Below are 13,851 nucleotides of genomic sequence, written 5' to 3'. Positions count from 1 at the left end.
CCACCTGTCTTAGAATAATAATCTTTGGGTTCCATGTAGAAATGATCTGCCATGTGAATAAACGTCCTAAAAGCACTTTACACCGCTTTGTTTTTTGCTTCGAAAACGAAATTAAATAAAAGAAGTGGAAAAAAAAAAAGAAAAGTCAAAGGCCATTCAACAATACATTCACCATGAGGGATTTTTTTTTTTTCTTTTTTAGTTTATAGCCGAGAAAAATAATGGCATTTTTCTAGTCCAACTCATGGTTAGCTGGACTAATTTTTTTTTATTATGTGCAGCTTTGGGGCATGTGAATGAGAAGATTGATTGTGTGAATGCAGTTTCTGTCAGCCACAAACAGGCAATGAAATACCAAGCACACCTGGAGCAGCATTCATTTTTGACAGGCACATACCAGTGTAAGCCCCTATTAGAAAAATAATGAAGTCTATCATAAAACATTTATGGTAGATAAAGTGCTTGGGAGTGTTAAAAGCAAGCACATTATGGCAGCAGGTCTAAAATTATTTCATAGGTGGATTTGTAAAAGAATGGATGTTTGGCTCTGTGAGTCTTCATGTGAAGGCCCTCTGTTAGACGGCAGACCTATGAGTGTGTCCCGCCTTCACCCAGTGTTAGCTGGGATTGGCTCCAGCCCCCACCAGCCCCCCTCTAACCATGCATGGATAAGTGGTATAGATAATAGGTGGATGGATGGACTTGTCCAAGAGGGTGGAGACACAAGATTAGGCAACAGTACTAAAAGAAATCGAGATGAAACGGACACTATTCTTTATGAGGTTTAATCTGAATATTGTGCAAGATCATCATCAAAGGATTGATATTAATTATTTTTCAAGTTTTTTTTCCTTTTACATTAAGTTTAGCCTTGTAATTTGGGATGACTGAGCCATCACATTGACTATTTTTCATTGCACATAATACTCACAGTTGGATATAACAGAAAATAAAGTTGCCAATACTATTTCTTCATGAAAACATTATACAGCTATAATTTCAATGTCATATCAATCAGTATACAAAATTAGAGCCTCTCACTTCCCACAATTATTAATACCTTAATTTATAGTTCTTCATTTTAAACGGAATAATTTTCTTCTCTCATTTGCATCAGCTATCTGTGACATCACAGCTTACTGTTACTGACAGTGGGGGGTGTCACTTCCACCACAACTTTGCCCAAATTTTTACCAGCGTACATGTAGTCCACGGCCTGGAAGACTGACTCCAAGCCCATGAACTTCCCTCCCTGTGCTAGATCCCCACAATCCACCTCACACACTAGTTCCCCTTTGGCATACATTTGCATCATGCTATCCAGAGCCTCCCTGTAGTCACTGAGGAAGTGTGGTAAGAAGAAACCGCGAATGCTTGCTGACTTCTGAAGCAGTTTGACCGGCAACGTTCCTCCTCTGAAGGATGGGACCCCCGATGCAGTCTGGTAGCCAGAGATGAATCCAATCACTATCAGTCGGCCCTTTTTGGCCAAACTGTTTACAGCGAGTTCTAAAACGCTGCCTCCAACTGACTCATACACCACATCTATGCCATGTGGATACTCTTTCCTAAGAATCTTGGCCAGGTCTTCAGTGGTGTAGTTGATCGCCCTGTCACAGCCAAGGGATTTAAGGAAGCCAGCTTTCTCATTGGATGAACACGTCCCAATCACATGGCAACCAGCCTTTTTGGCAAACTGCACTGCAAACTGGCCAGTCCCTCCTGCAGCCGCCGTGATGAGGACTGTTTCACCTTTGGTCAGGTCGCCCAAACGCTTCAAGGCGATGTAGGCTGTAGCACCACTGACCAGCAGGGTGAGGAACTCTGGTTTTACTGCTGGAACAGGCACACTTTCCTTGGCTGGCACAACGGTATACTCTGCAAACGCACCACTGCCGAAATAGGCCACTGTGTCCCCGATGGTATAACGGGAGCTGGCGCTAAGGCCGAGGCCAACAACCTCACCGATACCCTCGAAACCAGCATCGAAAGGAGGCTTCAGAGAGGGATCGTAGCGGCCGGCAGAGTAATTAATATCAGAGGCGTTGATTCCCACAAAACTGAAAAAAAAAAAAACAAAAAGAAAAGAACAATAGAGGAAGATTAATGGAAATAAAAGTCTCTTACATGATGGCATTGTAAATAAAATGTATACAAAAAAATGTACAATGGCATGCTGGAGTTTTTGTATGGTCATTAGTGTAAGCACATATTTCCGGAATCTCTGTCTGAAGGTCAGGACTTCAGCTTCCTTCTTGAGACTCGTCTGCACGGCACATAAACACCCTGGTTTGTTTTGGCAATGATTCCCTTTACTCTTGAAGAGAACAGTCCTGCTCTGACAGGGAACGGCTTGTATCACAAAACACATTGCGTGATGTCATGATTCATTGTCTTCAGAGACACCCACAACAAAATGCACTTTTAAAAAATCTTAGATTGTTGCTTCTTGCCTCAACATGAAGACGACTGTTTTCATCTTACTTTGGTAACATGTTGGAAACAAATATGTGCGAAAGGAATGTATAAATAAATCATTTACTGTCTTTTAGAGCAGCATGCACGCTGTGCCTCATTACTGTGCATGTCACACATGTACGCTGAGAAGATAATGCTTCTATGGTTCATAGATGAGTCCCGATGATACGACAAAATACCTTGATTTGACTACTTTACATCTATAAAATCAGCTGCCTCGCAGAGAAAGACTATGTTATCATCAAAGGTACAACTGTTTCACTTTTCATGTAACTGAAGAATGTCAAACTTTTTAAGTCTTTAGTTGGCATGAAAGTCACAATCAGTTTAAACACAATCCATTAAAAAAATATAAAACTGATAAACACAGAATGATCTCCACAGCCAAGGGCAGCAAACTCGAAAACCCTGAAACTCAGTACTTTTTATGGTAATATAACATGACGTGTTATTGATGTGTGTGATGATAATACAACACTTACAAAATAAAATGTGGTGGTGTGGCCGTTTTAATTTGTAGCACAGGAGACATCTCAATTTATGCAAATTCATTTTCATTGTTTAGTATGAAAAATTATGAAAAGGTAATAAAATTATTCTGAAAGCTTGAGATCAAATACCACACAATCCTTCATGCACAGTATTATTGTTATTGTCCTACATGAATGTGACTACATGCAAGTGAAAGTCAAAAGTGCACACAGTGATCAAATGTCCCGTTGAAGTTCACCCATTAATTGAGGGATTTTAGGCCTTTACTGTGCATTAAAAAACACCCGATTCACCAAAATCAAATATATATATACGAGAAAGAAAACAATCTTATTTCTCTCTCATGAATTAATCCGCTTTTCCCACTGCACTCATGATCTTTTCAATTATCAATTTCTCATTCTAGGTTTTCTTATTTAACACTTTTCTATTTATATTTCATGAGGATTGCAGTGATGCCACACAAAGCTGAATGACTGGTTCTCAGTTTTCAACACAATTCCAGCAATGCAAATATTTATTTTCCCTGTTAAGTTATCTTCCTAGATCCTATGACTTTGACGCCTCGCTAATACATACACATACACAGACACACACATAATTCAGTGGTCAAAGGTCATTTCACGAGCAACTGATTACCATCTTAGCAGGTAATAAGTCACTGGCATTGTCTACAATGGTATACATGTCATGTGATGAAACCTGTGTTTTTTGTCTTTTGGATTAGACAATAAAGCCTGAGGTGTAATTGTTTTAAGGATAATTTAGCCTTGAATTTTATGTAGAGGGAAATCCAAGTGAGCAGAAGACATTACCTCTGGGTGGACTCAAGAGAAGAAGCAAAAACCCAACTATTAAAAAAAGCATTGACTTAAAGTATTTACACTTTAGATAAAAATAAATAAAATTTAAAAAAAAAAGGTGAATTCAGTGCTTTTTTTCTCCATTTCCATTGTTAAACATTTACACTGTGTCAGGATTTTCTAGGGGAAAAAAAAAAAAAAAAAGAAAAACTGAAAAAAGGCTTGTACATTCTGACTTCAGGTGGGTTTAGTCTAAATACACCGCTGGCTTGTGCTGCTGTGAATGAGAAAAATGATGCTGCAATTCCCGCGCCATGTAACACCGCATCTCCTTCTCCATCTCTCTATGCCAGTCTGAGCCCCCCCATGACTTTCTGTTTGCAGGTTGGTGACGTAGAGAGAGACAGGAGGACAGAGAGGGAGAGATAGGGAGGGAGGGAGTTAGAGAGGGAGAGCGAGAGAAAGAGAGAGAGAGAGAGAGAGAGAGAGAGAGGGGGGAGATTGTGAGATGGATTGATAGACAAATGCAGGGAGGGCGGAACTTGGAATTACAGTACAGCGTTTATTCCTCACGTATTTTGCCATCTCGTGATGATGATGATCGCAGGTGCTGGACATGGGTAAATCGAGGTAAGCGCAGAACCTTTTTACAACTTCTCAACAATGTAGTGGTAGATCGACACGAATTAATGATCCACAAATAGACTCACAACACGCGTTGGGTCATCTGCCGTTATTCCGACCGCGCACACAGAAAACAACAAGCTCTCCCTCTGTCTCTCCGTCTGTCTGTCCATGCTCCAAAAACAACTTACCGATTCCTGACGAGCAGGTCAGAGTCCCCGGGTGTCGGAACCGCGACCGTCTGCGTGCGGACGGCATCTCTGAAATTAGGACTTAGCTTGGTTACGACCAGCTTCTTCATGCTGCTCGGTATGGAGGATCCTTTAAAATCCATGAAGTGCGCTGAGTAGGACAGGTCTATGATGAAGCGCCGCGCCGACGGGTGAACTCCTGAAAGTGCGCCGGTGCCTCTGCGCCCCCAGCCGAGAACCGAGCCCGCTCTGCCGCCGCTCCTCGCCCACGCCAGGCTGGACATGTCGCCCGAGCGGGGCAAAGTTCACCAACAACTTGACGTGCGCTAGAGGCGGTGGGGATAACAGTAGTAGTAGAAGTAGTAGTAGTGAGCCCGACTGCCATTAGCCTGCGCTATAGGCTGTCCTTCTGCAACATGCACAGCGTGCAGGCCGGGCCGGGCAGGGCTGGGCCGGGAAGAACCGAGACAAACCTGCTTTAAAACTGCAATAAAAGCGGCGATGCTTTGCTGCGTGACTCTCTGACACATAGGCACCCCCCCCCCAAAAAAAAAAATAAAAGCAGGGAATCGCGTATTTGGGGTTAAAGCGTGTCGCTGCTGCAGCTTTGGAAGTAGCACAGCAGCGCCCCAGACTTGTCGTCGGAGTCCCTCCCCTTCCCGGACACAACACTCACTTCCTAGTAAGGTGAAACAAATCAATCCTCATCTCCCAACACAATCCTCAGCCCTGATTCCTCCTAGCAACACAAACAACAACAACAACAACAACAACAACCCCCGCGGTATCTTAACGAGCGTCAACGCGCCCACAGAACACGTCGCTCAAACGCACCGCCGTTTAATTCTCGTGTTTTATTTGCGGAGCGCCGGAGCCGTGTGAGCTTCACGGCCGCCCGTACACCTGTAACCTCGATCCGTGATCTGTGACAGCGGGGCTGTTTGCGCTGCCGCCATCCCTGTCGGCTTTCACCTGACCCTGGCGTTTCTTTCTGGAAGCATCGGGGCTGCTTGAAAAATGTTCCCCCCTTCACTACAACAACCCACACCGCTAAGCCCGCTTTCCCGCCGGTGGGGGGGTCAAAGACTCGACTCGTGCTCTGTCACCGACTCGCTTTTTGTGCGTCTAAAGATGACAAGCAAGTTTGTGCGAACCTCGTGAGTGATCGCTTACTTTTTTGTGGTTTGCAATGCGTGCTCATATAAGTTTGGGTTTAGTTCACAAGTTCCGAAAGAAGCCTCTCCTTTGTCGGGGGTTTGTGATTTTTCTGTTTTAAAGCAAAAGGAGAAGGAGTGAGAGAGAGAGGGAGAGAGAGAGGGGGGAAAAACAAGACAATTAAAAAGATTGACAGGTAGGCTCCTCTGTCAGGGGTGACGCTTGTGGAGAGGGGAGGAGTAAAAATGTAGCAGGAAAAGCCACTCGATGCGTCTGTCTATCAGTTGAGACTGTCTGAAACAGCTTCTGGATCCACCGCGTTTCCATTTTTTCCTCTTTTTGGAAGAACACGGATCAGTCCCTGGAGTTTCTCCCCCCAACACCCCCTCTCTCTCTCTCTTTGCTGCTTTTTTATTTTTCTTCCTCTAAGAGACAAATATTTTAGTCCACGTCGATCTGATCTGTTGTTGGCGAAAGCTTGGATGCGCCTGCGTTTTGTTTGTTTCCCCCCTCTCTCTCTCTCTCTCTCTCTCAAGTGATATCCTCTACACCGCATCAACCACCCCTCCAAAAAAAAAAAAAAAAAAAAAAAAAGCGACTCTGTCCAAGATGCGATGAGATGAGCGGTGGAAATCATTTCCACGAGTCTTAAAACGTAAGTACGAGAGAACGCCTGCTCGTCCCATTTATGTTTTTTTTTTCCTTCTTGAAGGAGGTAAGGAGGGGAGGGAGGAAAAAGTCTCTGCCGGACTGGTGAGGCTGGATCCGGGCTGAGGTGGCGTGGTGGTGACGGGACTGACATTAACCCATCTAATGCCTGCCTATCTGTTTCCCCTTCTCCCTTTTCTCTCTTTCAGGTCTCCGGCAAAATAAGAGGGAACACAAGGATACATTACTTATCAGAGCTGTGCGCTGCGACCACACGGGACTTATTTGTTTTGTTACTGCCAGAGTTTATTTATTTTTTAGTTTTTTTTTTGTGTGCGTAAAAGGCGCAGCGAACTATCTCCCCCTTCCAAGCAGCACCGGAGATCAGGGGGATTTTTTTTTTTTCCAGGGGGAGTGAACTGAAAACTTGGGTTTCAAGGTGCTGGCTTGCTTGCTTCTTCTTAACCCCTCCACCCCTTACCACCACAGAGATGAAGGAAGATGATCTTTGATGGACATGAGGGTGTCAGGAGCTGGCTGAATCCCTTCGTAATTTTTGAGTTCGTTCTCTCTGAAGCCGATCCAGCTACTAATCCCAAAAAAGAGCAGCCAGTTTGAAAAGAAGACTGACATTTTTCAATCTGAGATCAAACCCCCACCACCACCACCACCACCACCACCACCACCACCCCCAACCCAACCCATGCCCCGAAAAACGGGATGATTTCTCAAAACTGACAGACTTGATTTGTTTGTAATTCCTGCATGAGAAGCACCGTGGAACGTGACGGTCACTATGCCGAGGAGAAAGCAGCAAGAGCCGCGGCGATCAGCAGGTATAACCCGCCCCTCCATAGCGACCATTTCACATCCCAGTAGCCTACTAGTTTTTATTCACAACTACCTTCAGCGACACACTGTCCGCTAGTGCTGCATGTTGCCATTTGTTTTATTACTCTGCTTAAATTAAATTTGTTGTGTTATTAACAGAGAGCCCAACTCGCCCCCAGAACAGAACAGAAAAGTGTGTAATTGCGCAAATGACGCTCAAATCTGCGCAATGCCACTTTTATTACATATACATGCATACATACATACATACATATATATATATATACATATATATATATATTTATATAATAAAAAAAATCCTTCTTTGCTAGGAAAGTTCTCTTAAGAATGGTGAGATAAACTAAATGGCATGTTATGGGGGATAAAAGGGAGCTTTTGAGGTTCAAGAGTGAGTAATGATGAATAATTGACTGGGAAAGAAGGGGGAGAAAACTGGTGAGAGCCGGTTCTTTCCTTCTTTCTATTTTATTAGAGGATTGCCAACCTTGATTTGATGCGTGATTGATCGCCTGTCATGTGGCAGTCTTTGATCTATTCATCCCTGATAAACATCAATAAATCCCTCCATGAAGACAGGCATGCCTCTGGTAGGTTTAACCACTCAAACACAAAACCCTCCTGTTGTCTCAGCCAGGAACTGAAAAGCAAATAAAGTTATGTATAATGATGGAAAATCATCATTTTATTTCCTGTGAACGTACTAAAAGGAGATGAAAGGGCTGCGTGTATGCTGAGAAGATCACATAAAAAAAAAACAACTCCTTTTTAATCAGGTGTTTCAGTCCTTGTGTTTTTTTTTTTTTGTTTTTTTTTTTCTTCTCAGTGATGAATGTTGAGGGTTTTTCTCTCCCATCCAAATTCACCCCACATTCACTGTAAGAATCAGTCCAATAAAGAAATCAATATCCACTGCTGGAGGGGAGTAGAATATTTGCAATGTGACCAACTGATAAAACCAGGTGTTGGCAGAGTACCGACAAGGTTGACTTCTAGTGGTTTGGATTTGGACTCCCCCTTTTTCCTCTCGTCTCCCTGCAGCCTTTAAACAAATGTAAATGAGTGACAGGGGTTTCTACCTCTGTGCTAATGAGGCCGAGCCTTTGAAGTTAGGCATTAACAACTGGAGTGAACAAAAGACAGTTACAGAATTTTAAAGAGATTTTGAAATATGAGGTGCAAAGCGGGTCGAACAGGAGGGCCAGCCGACGAAGACTTTGAACTCAGCAGGTTTTATCATTTTAAGCAGGGAGCTGGTGATGATGGTGGTGATGATGAGGAGGAGGAGGAGGAGGATGAGGAGTGTAGGATGAAGAACATTCAACCAGTGCTCGCCGTTGACTTTCTCTTTCGATCACCTTACCAAGCAAAAGCAGTGCTCACATGATTTCTGGCCCACAAGGATTCAGATTTAGAGATCGAGCTTCGCTGTGAATCTCAGTGTGTGTTCACGCGCGCGTTTGTGTGTGTCATAGTTAATGCTTTGGTGAAATGTCCCTCAGGAAGAGGTCAGCCACAGTGTGAGTAGAGTGACCCCTGTTAGGTTTTTGCATGTAGATGGAGCCATGAAAACATGACATCGCTGTGACCTCTCCCTCCACTCTTTCACCACACACACACACACACACACTTTCTCACACACACAATTGATCCATCACATTGTCCACTGAATGCCATGTGCATCATGGGCTGTAATGGTCAATCACAGCTTGGCAGATGGGATGTTTTCCACTCTTCCATGAACATGAAGCGATAACGCCCTCCTCACCACATTCCCAATAGCAACAAATAACACACACATGCACACACGCACACACATGCACGTAGCCTGATGCTCCACTGGGAGCTGGTAGTGACCTGTGGCTTCCTCTCTGAGCAGCAGCACAGAGAGGAAATTGCTCATGGTGGGACGGAGCATGGAAATCAGAAGTCAGGCAATTAAAGCAACAGCAGATCTGTCTGGACTGGCTTGTTTTATTTCTCACCTTGCAGCTTTTTTAGAGAGTGTTATTTGTTATGCTCGTGTTTTATTTTAGTCTTTTGAGGACAAATCCTGCATAAAATTATCTTGCAGCACCTGAAATAGTGAAAGACCTAATTGTGGTTTTCATTCATCAAGTTCATCAATCTGTTGTGAAAATTCTATAGTTTATTTTCTTATTATTAAAATTTTTTAGGCAGCTTTTAGGACAAAGATAAAAATTTGTGACATTCATTTTTCAATATATTTATATATGTGAATATATGTGTATTTATTAAATTGCAGGTTTATTAGATTGTTTAAGTAGATATTACAGTTACACAGAGACAAATTGAATTGTGGAAAATTAAAAATTTTCTTCCAACTAAATATTGCAAGATTTTCTCAGTATTATTTTTTTTTTTGTGGATAGACTTAAAATCTACATAGAATTGTCAAAATACAAGATATAATTTAGGAGCTCTCAATGGACTTAAATGAACTTAAGAAAAGAAACTTAAAAAAACTGCATCAGCAGCTGTGTGAATATATATATATATATATATATATATATACGTAATGTGGATGTTTCTTTGTGCACAGATGCATACTCCTGTGTGAGTTGTTACACTTGTAGCCTCAGCTCATAATGAAACAACTCCATTTAAAAGTGATGAGGACAGACAGGAACTGTTAACAGGCAGAAAGGGGTGACGGCGTCTTTCATCTGAAGGAAAGGCTTATAGATACTCTTACAGGAGTAAGACGAGGAGGAAGGAAGGGCAGATAAGATAGTCGGTGTTATTTTTTTGTGGAGCTCGATGGTTAATTATGAGAAAGACAGTGTGTGTGTGTGTGCGCGCGCGCGTGCGTGCGTGCTTGCGTGCGTCTAGAGGGGTGGGGGTAAGGTTGCTTCCCGTTGGCTTCATTAGAGAGAGCCCTAATTATCTGTGGAGCTGATGGATTTGTGACAGGCCCTAACGATTAATGCTGACAAATTCAGTAAGGTGTCAAGTCCGCAGCTGCCTTGATGTAATCAAGTTGATATTATACAGTCCCCATAGCCCCTAGTGCAGCACCAACTCAATTTGCCTGTGCAGGTGACAAATGGACTTTGCTACCTGACTAATCACGTCAGGAGACAATGCCAGTTAATGACCTCGGTAAGCCCCCACCCCCCTTCCAACCACCACCACTACCCTTATAACCTTGTAATAAGTAAGCCGGACCAGCAACAGCACATCGCAACCTTTCCCTCTGTTCTCTTTTTATTTTCTATCATCTCACTCCATTGTTTACTCCCCGCGCCTAATTTTTTAAGTCAAAGTAGCCGTTTGCTTTCCTTAAAGTTTCCCCTTGTGTTTTTCATGCATGGAATGTGAGGGTGGAGATTTCTCAAACTGTTGCAGCAGATTTATTTATTTTTGTATTAATGACGCAGCTCAGGCCTGCTCTAACCTCTTGATGTATCAGCACTCCAAGCTAATCCCAGGAATCATTTGTAAAAGCTAAGACATTCTGTTGAAGTTTTTAACACTTTTGCACGTGTTGCGGCCCAGCTCCTAAATCAGCACCACATCATAACACGGGTTTCAACTTTGGCTGAACGTCCCTTCAACCCGGTGCTGTAGCCGCCTTGCCGAAGGCCTCCAGTTTATTCCGAGTAGGAGAATCACAGTGCCCAGGGATTAATGATTTTGCATGCCCGGGGTAGCTAAGATTACACAGCGACCTTTGTGCTCTTACTTGGCGATAATGTTATGTGATATTCTGCCCTCAAAATAATCTACATGCTGAGATTTATGTGCCCCCCACCCCCCTACCCCTCTGTCTGCACCAGTGTCCTGACGAGCGCAGCAGTGCACAACCTCTAGGTGTGTGTGTCAGTGTGTGTCCTTTTTTTTTTTTCTTTTCTTTTTTGCCCATGTTTAATGTTGCCGGATTTGAATAATGCTCTCCTTCCTGAGAATTAGAGTGGTCTTTTTTTTGATGAAAAGTTGATTTTCAGCAAAGGAACTAGTGTCTTTGGCCTGAAAGTTGGAGCGGATTATAACTTCCGATGGCTTAAAGGCTCCACAGCTTCTGAGAAATTAGAAGTTTATGTTAAAATTTGATGACAAAAGTGTGTGTGTGTGTTTAAGAGACAGAGTGGGAGAGAGACAGAGACGAAGAGTGTGTGTGTGTGTGTGTGTGTGTGTGTGTGTACTTGTAGCTTAGCGCTGACCGGTGTTAGTTTTCCTGGAATGAATAACTTGAACGAGTGTACCGGTAACCATGCCATGTTAGTCATCCTCTTTAGCAGGGCCTGCCTTCAGATCCCTTCTCTGTTCCCCCACAGGGGAACGGAAACAACCTCTAACGGCAGTGCCACATATTTCTCACTTCAGACTGTCATATCTGTTCACTAGTCCCAATCAAAAGGAGGGATATCAGACAGAGCAGGAACACATATTGATCCACCGCAGCCTGTTTTATCCCCCCTCCTCTCAGTTGTTCTGTATGCTTCCTAGCCTTTGCCTTCAGTGTGTATGTGTGTGTGTTTTGAATCAGCTAGAGGTTACGCTAATTGGAGTGGTGGTGTCGTTAGCAGGTGGCATCGATCGACCCCGTCGATAGACACTTTTGCTCCTGCGCCACACCGAAACTAATAGTTAAATTTACATCCGGGATTTGAGCCAATCAAAGGTCAGACATGCTCAGCTTGCTCCTCTAATGCTCCGAGTCACCACAAGTGCTCCTGGTGTTCTGTGTGTGTGTGTGTGTGTGTGTGTGGCAGGGCGGGGGGTATTAGTTTCCTAGTTACAGTGTATGCATTTGTTACGTTTATTATCCTTGCAAAATGTCTTTCTTTTGCACAGCATCGTGCACAAAAACATTCGTTACATCCTCATCACTAAAATGGTTTCAGGATCAGCATGAAAGGTTTTTATTTAGTATTGATTTTTTTGTGAATTACTATAGTCAAATGGAAGGTATTAGCAAGGTTTAAGCAGCATGTGTGAAGCTTTTCCTGTTCCTTAGATAAGGATATATTTCACAGCACAGCATTAATGCCCGTCCTTGTCTCTTTCTCTTTCTTTCTCTCTGATTCTTTCTGGGGCATTCTCAACAAAAGCTGCCCTTAGGGCACGCTGCTACCATCACTGGCTGTGTGTTGCCCTTACTACACTTTAAACACACACACGTGCACACACACACACACACACATACACATTGTCAACCATAAACACAGACAGTCAAACTGACAGACAGACACGTGTACACACACACACACACACACACACACATACACCTACACCTAATGCTTAAGTGCAGCCAGCATGTCTCTGTGGGAGGTCATAATGGAGGTGGCTTAGTATGATGGGAAATCATATCATTAAAGCAGCCAGATGTGCTTTGTTGCCTGCCTTGCAGCACATAAAAACAGCAGCAAGTCATGGGATCCAAAAAAGAAAAAAATCTTAGTCTGAGAAAATCAAGTCTGAAACAGATAGAAAGCAGCCCTCTGGGACTGGGCTGACAAGCAGTCTTACTCCTGACTGCCATAGAAAAACAATTTCCCCCCAAATAAAGAATTTTTGTTCTCATTTTTCAATGTTGCCGCAGCATAACAAACTCTGCTTTTTTTAAACTTTCGTGAAATTCAGATTGGACTCAAAGCTTTGATAAACAGCGTGCCGTTGCTGTTATCAGCCGTGTGTTAAGTGTGCTTAATTACTATGTAATATTTGTGTTGTGCTGAGTAATTACATTTTGTTAAGGCTCCACAGTGGGGATGTAAGGCTTAAAAGCTCATTAATGAAAATTTGTTGATATGTTGTGTTTTCTGTTTTTTCCTTGGCACATAATTTGAGACATGAAGAAGATAAGAGGGGAAGCGTTCAAGAGAAGTAGTCGTGCAATATTTAAGGCCAAAAATTGACATCTCAAATTTTCTTAAGCAAAGTATTACATTTGCCGAGGGTAAATTTGCTCTCTTGATCAGTGCCGTGCCTCCTCGAGAGGGTATGGGAAAGTCTGCTAGAGCCAAATTTAACATGTTACTTCTATCAATAAAAGATGAGCAATTACAGAATATTTTGTCTAATAAGTATTTGAATTCCTTGGCGGTGGAAAAAAAAAGAAAAAAACATGTAGCTTACCCACTCATTACATCAGTTAGTAGGGGGAGTAAGAGGCAGCTCTTTGATGCCAACAAACAAACAAGACAAACGAGATGGGCCCACTACAGAAGAGCAAAAGCCCTATCCAGGGACACCCAACCCCTGCACACTCCTCCCTCTCCTCCATCATTTCTTCCTCTATGCCTCTCTACCTCTCTCTCTCTCTCCATCTCTTTCGCATACCTCTCATCTCTTCTCTCATTTCTCGGCACTCCCTCTCCTTTTATTTCTTGCTCTTTTCCCCACACCAGCATGTTTCTCATCTCGCATCCCCCTCTCTTCTGGATAAATACTCTTTTTTTTTTTTTTTTGCCACTCAAAAGCAAAAAGAAAAAGAAAAGACAGAAGCGCTGGTGATGGGGGGGAGGGGGGTTGTGGGGTAAAAAAACAGAGATGACAAAAAATGTTTTTTTAAAATGCGCTCCTTTTTCCCGTCGGTTGTACCTCATCAGACAAAGTTAGGTGACATTGTTGGGGAAATGAAAAGC

At 43.0% G+C, this 13,851-nt stretch overlaps 2 protein-coding genes across 3 annotated transcripts in view; one reads left to right on the top strand and one right to left on the bottom strand.

The window, feature by feature from the left end:
• Positions 1–769: 769 nt before the first annotated feature.
• Positions 770–5,689, bottom strand: LOC115044963 (prostaglandin reductase 3). The gene is made up of 2 exons (XM_029504355.1): positions 4,589–5,689; positions 770–2,060 (listed from the first exon to the last, which is right to left on the bottom strand). Exons 1-2 carry the CDS (start codon positions 4,870–4,872, stop codon positions 1,130–1,132), a joined length of 1,215 nt encoding a protein of 404 aa, XP_029360215.1. The 5' UTR covers positions 4,873–5,689; the 3' UTR covers positions 770–1,129.
• Positions 4,269–13,851, top strand: part of LOC115044962 (teashirt homolog 1) — a 36,566-nt gene continuing 26,983 nt past the window's right edge. The window contains exons 1-2 of one of the 2 annotated variants that reach the window (XM_029504354.1): positions 4,269–4,403; positions 6,601–7,227. In XM_029504354.1, the coding sequence (XP_029360214.1) occupies positions 7,188–7,227 (40 nt within the window). In that variant the 5' untranslated portion in view covers positions 4,269–4,403; positions 6,601–7,187. Of the gene's footprint in view, positions 4,404–5,165; positions 6,399–6,600; positions 7,228–13,851 lie in introns of those variants that run through there. The other variant, XM_029504353.1, reaches the window with a different exon arrangement.

This window comes from Echeneis naucrates, chromosome 6 (assembly GCF_900963305.1).
Source record: "Echeneis naucrates chromosome 6, fEcheNa1.1, whole genome shotgun sequence".
Classification (NCBI taxonomy): Eukaryota; Metazoa; Chordata; class Actinopteri; order Carangiformes; family Echeneidae; genus Echeneis; species Echeneis naucrates.
The sequence above is the reverse complement of the archived record's forward strand: the minus strand, read 5'-3'. Positions and strand labels throughout refer to the sequence as shown.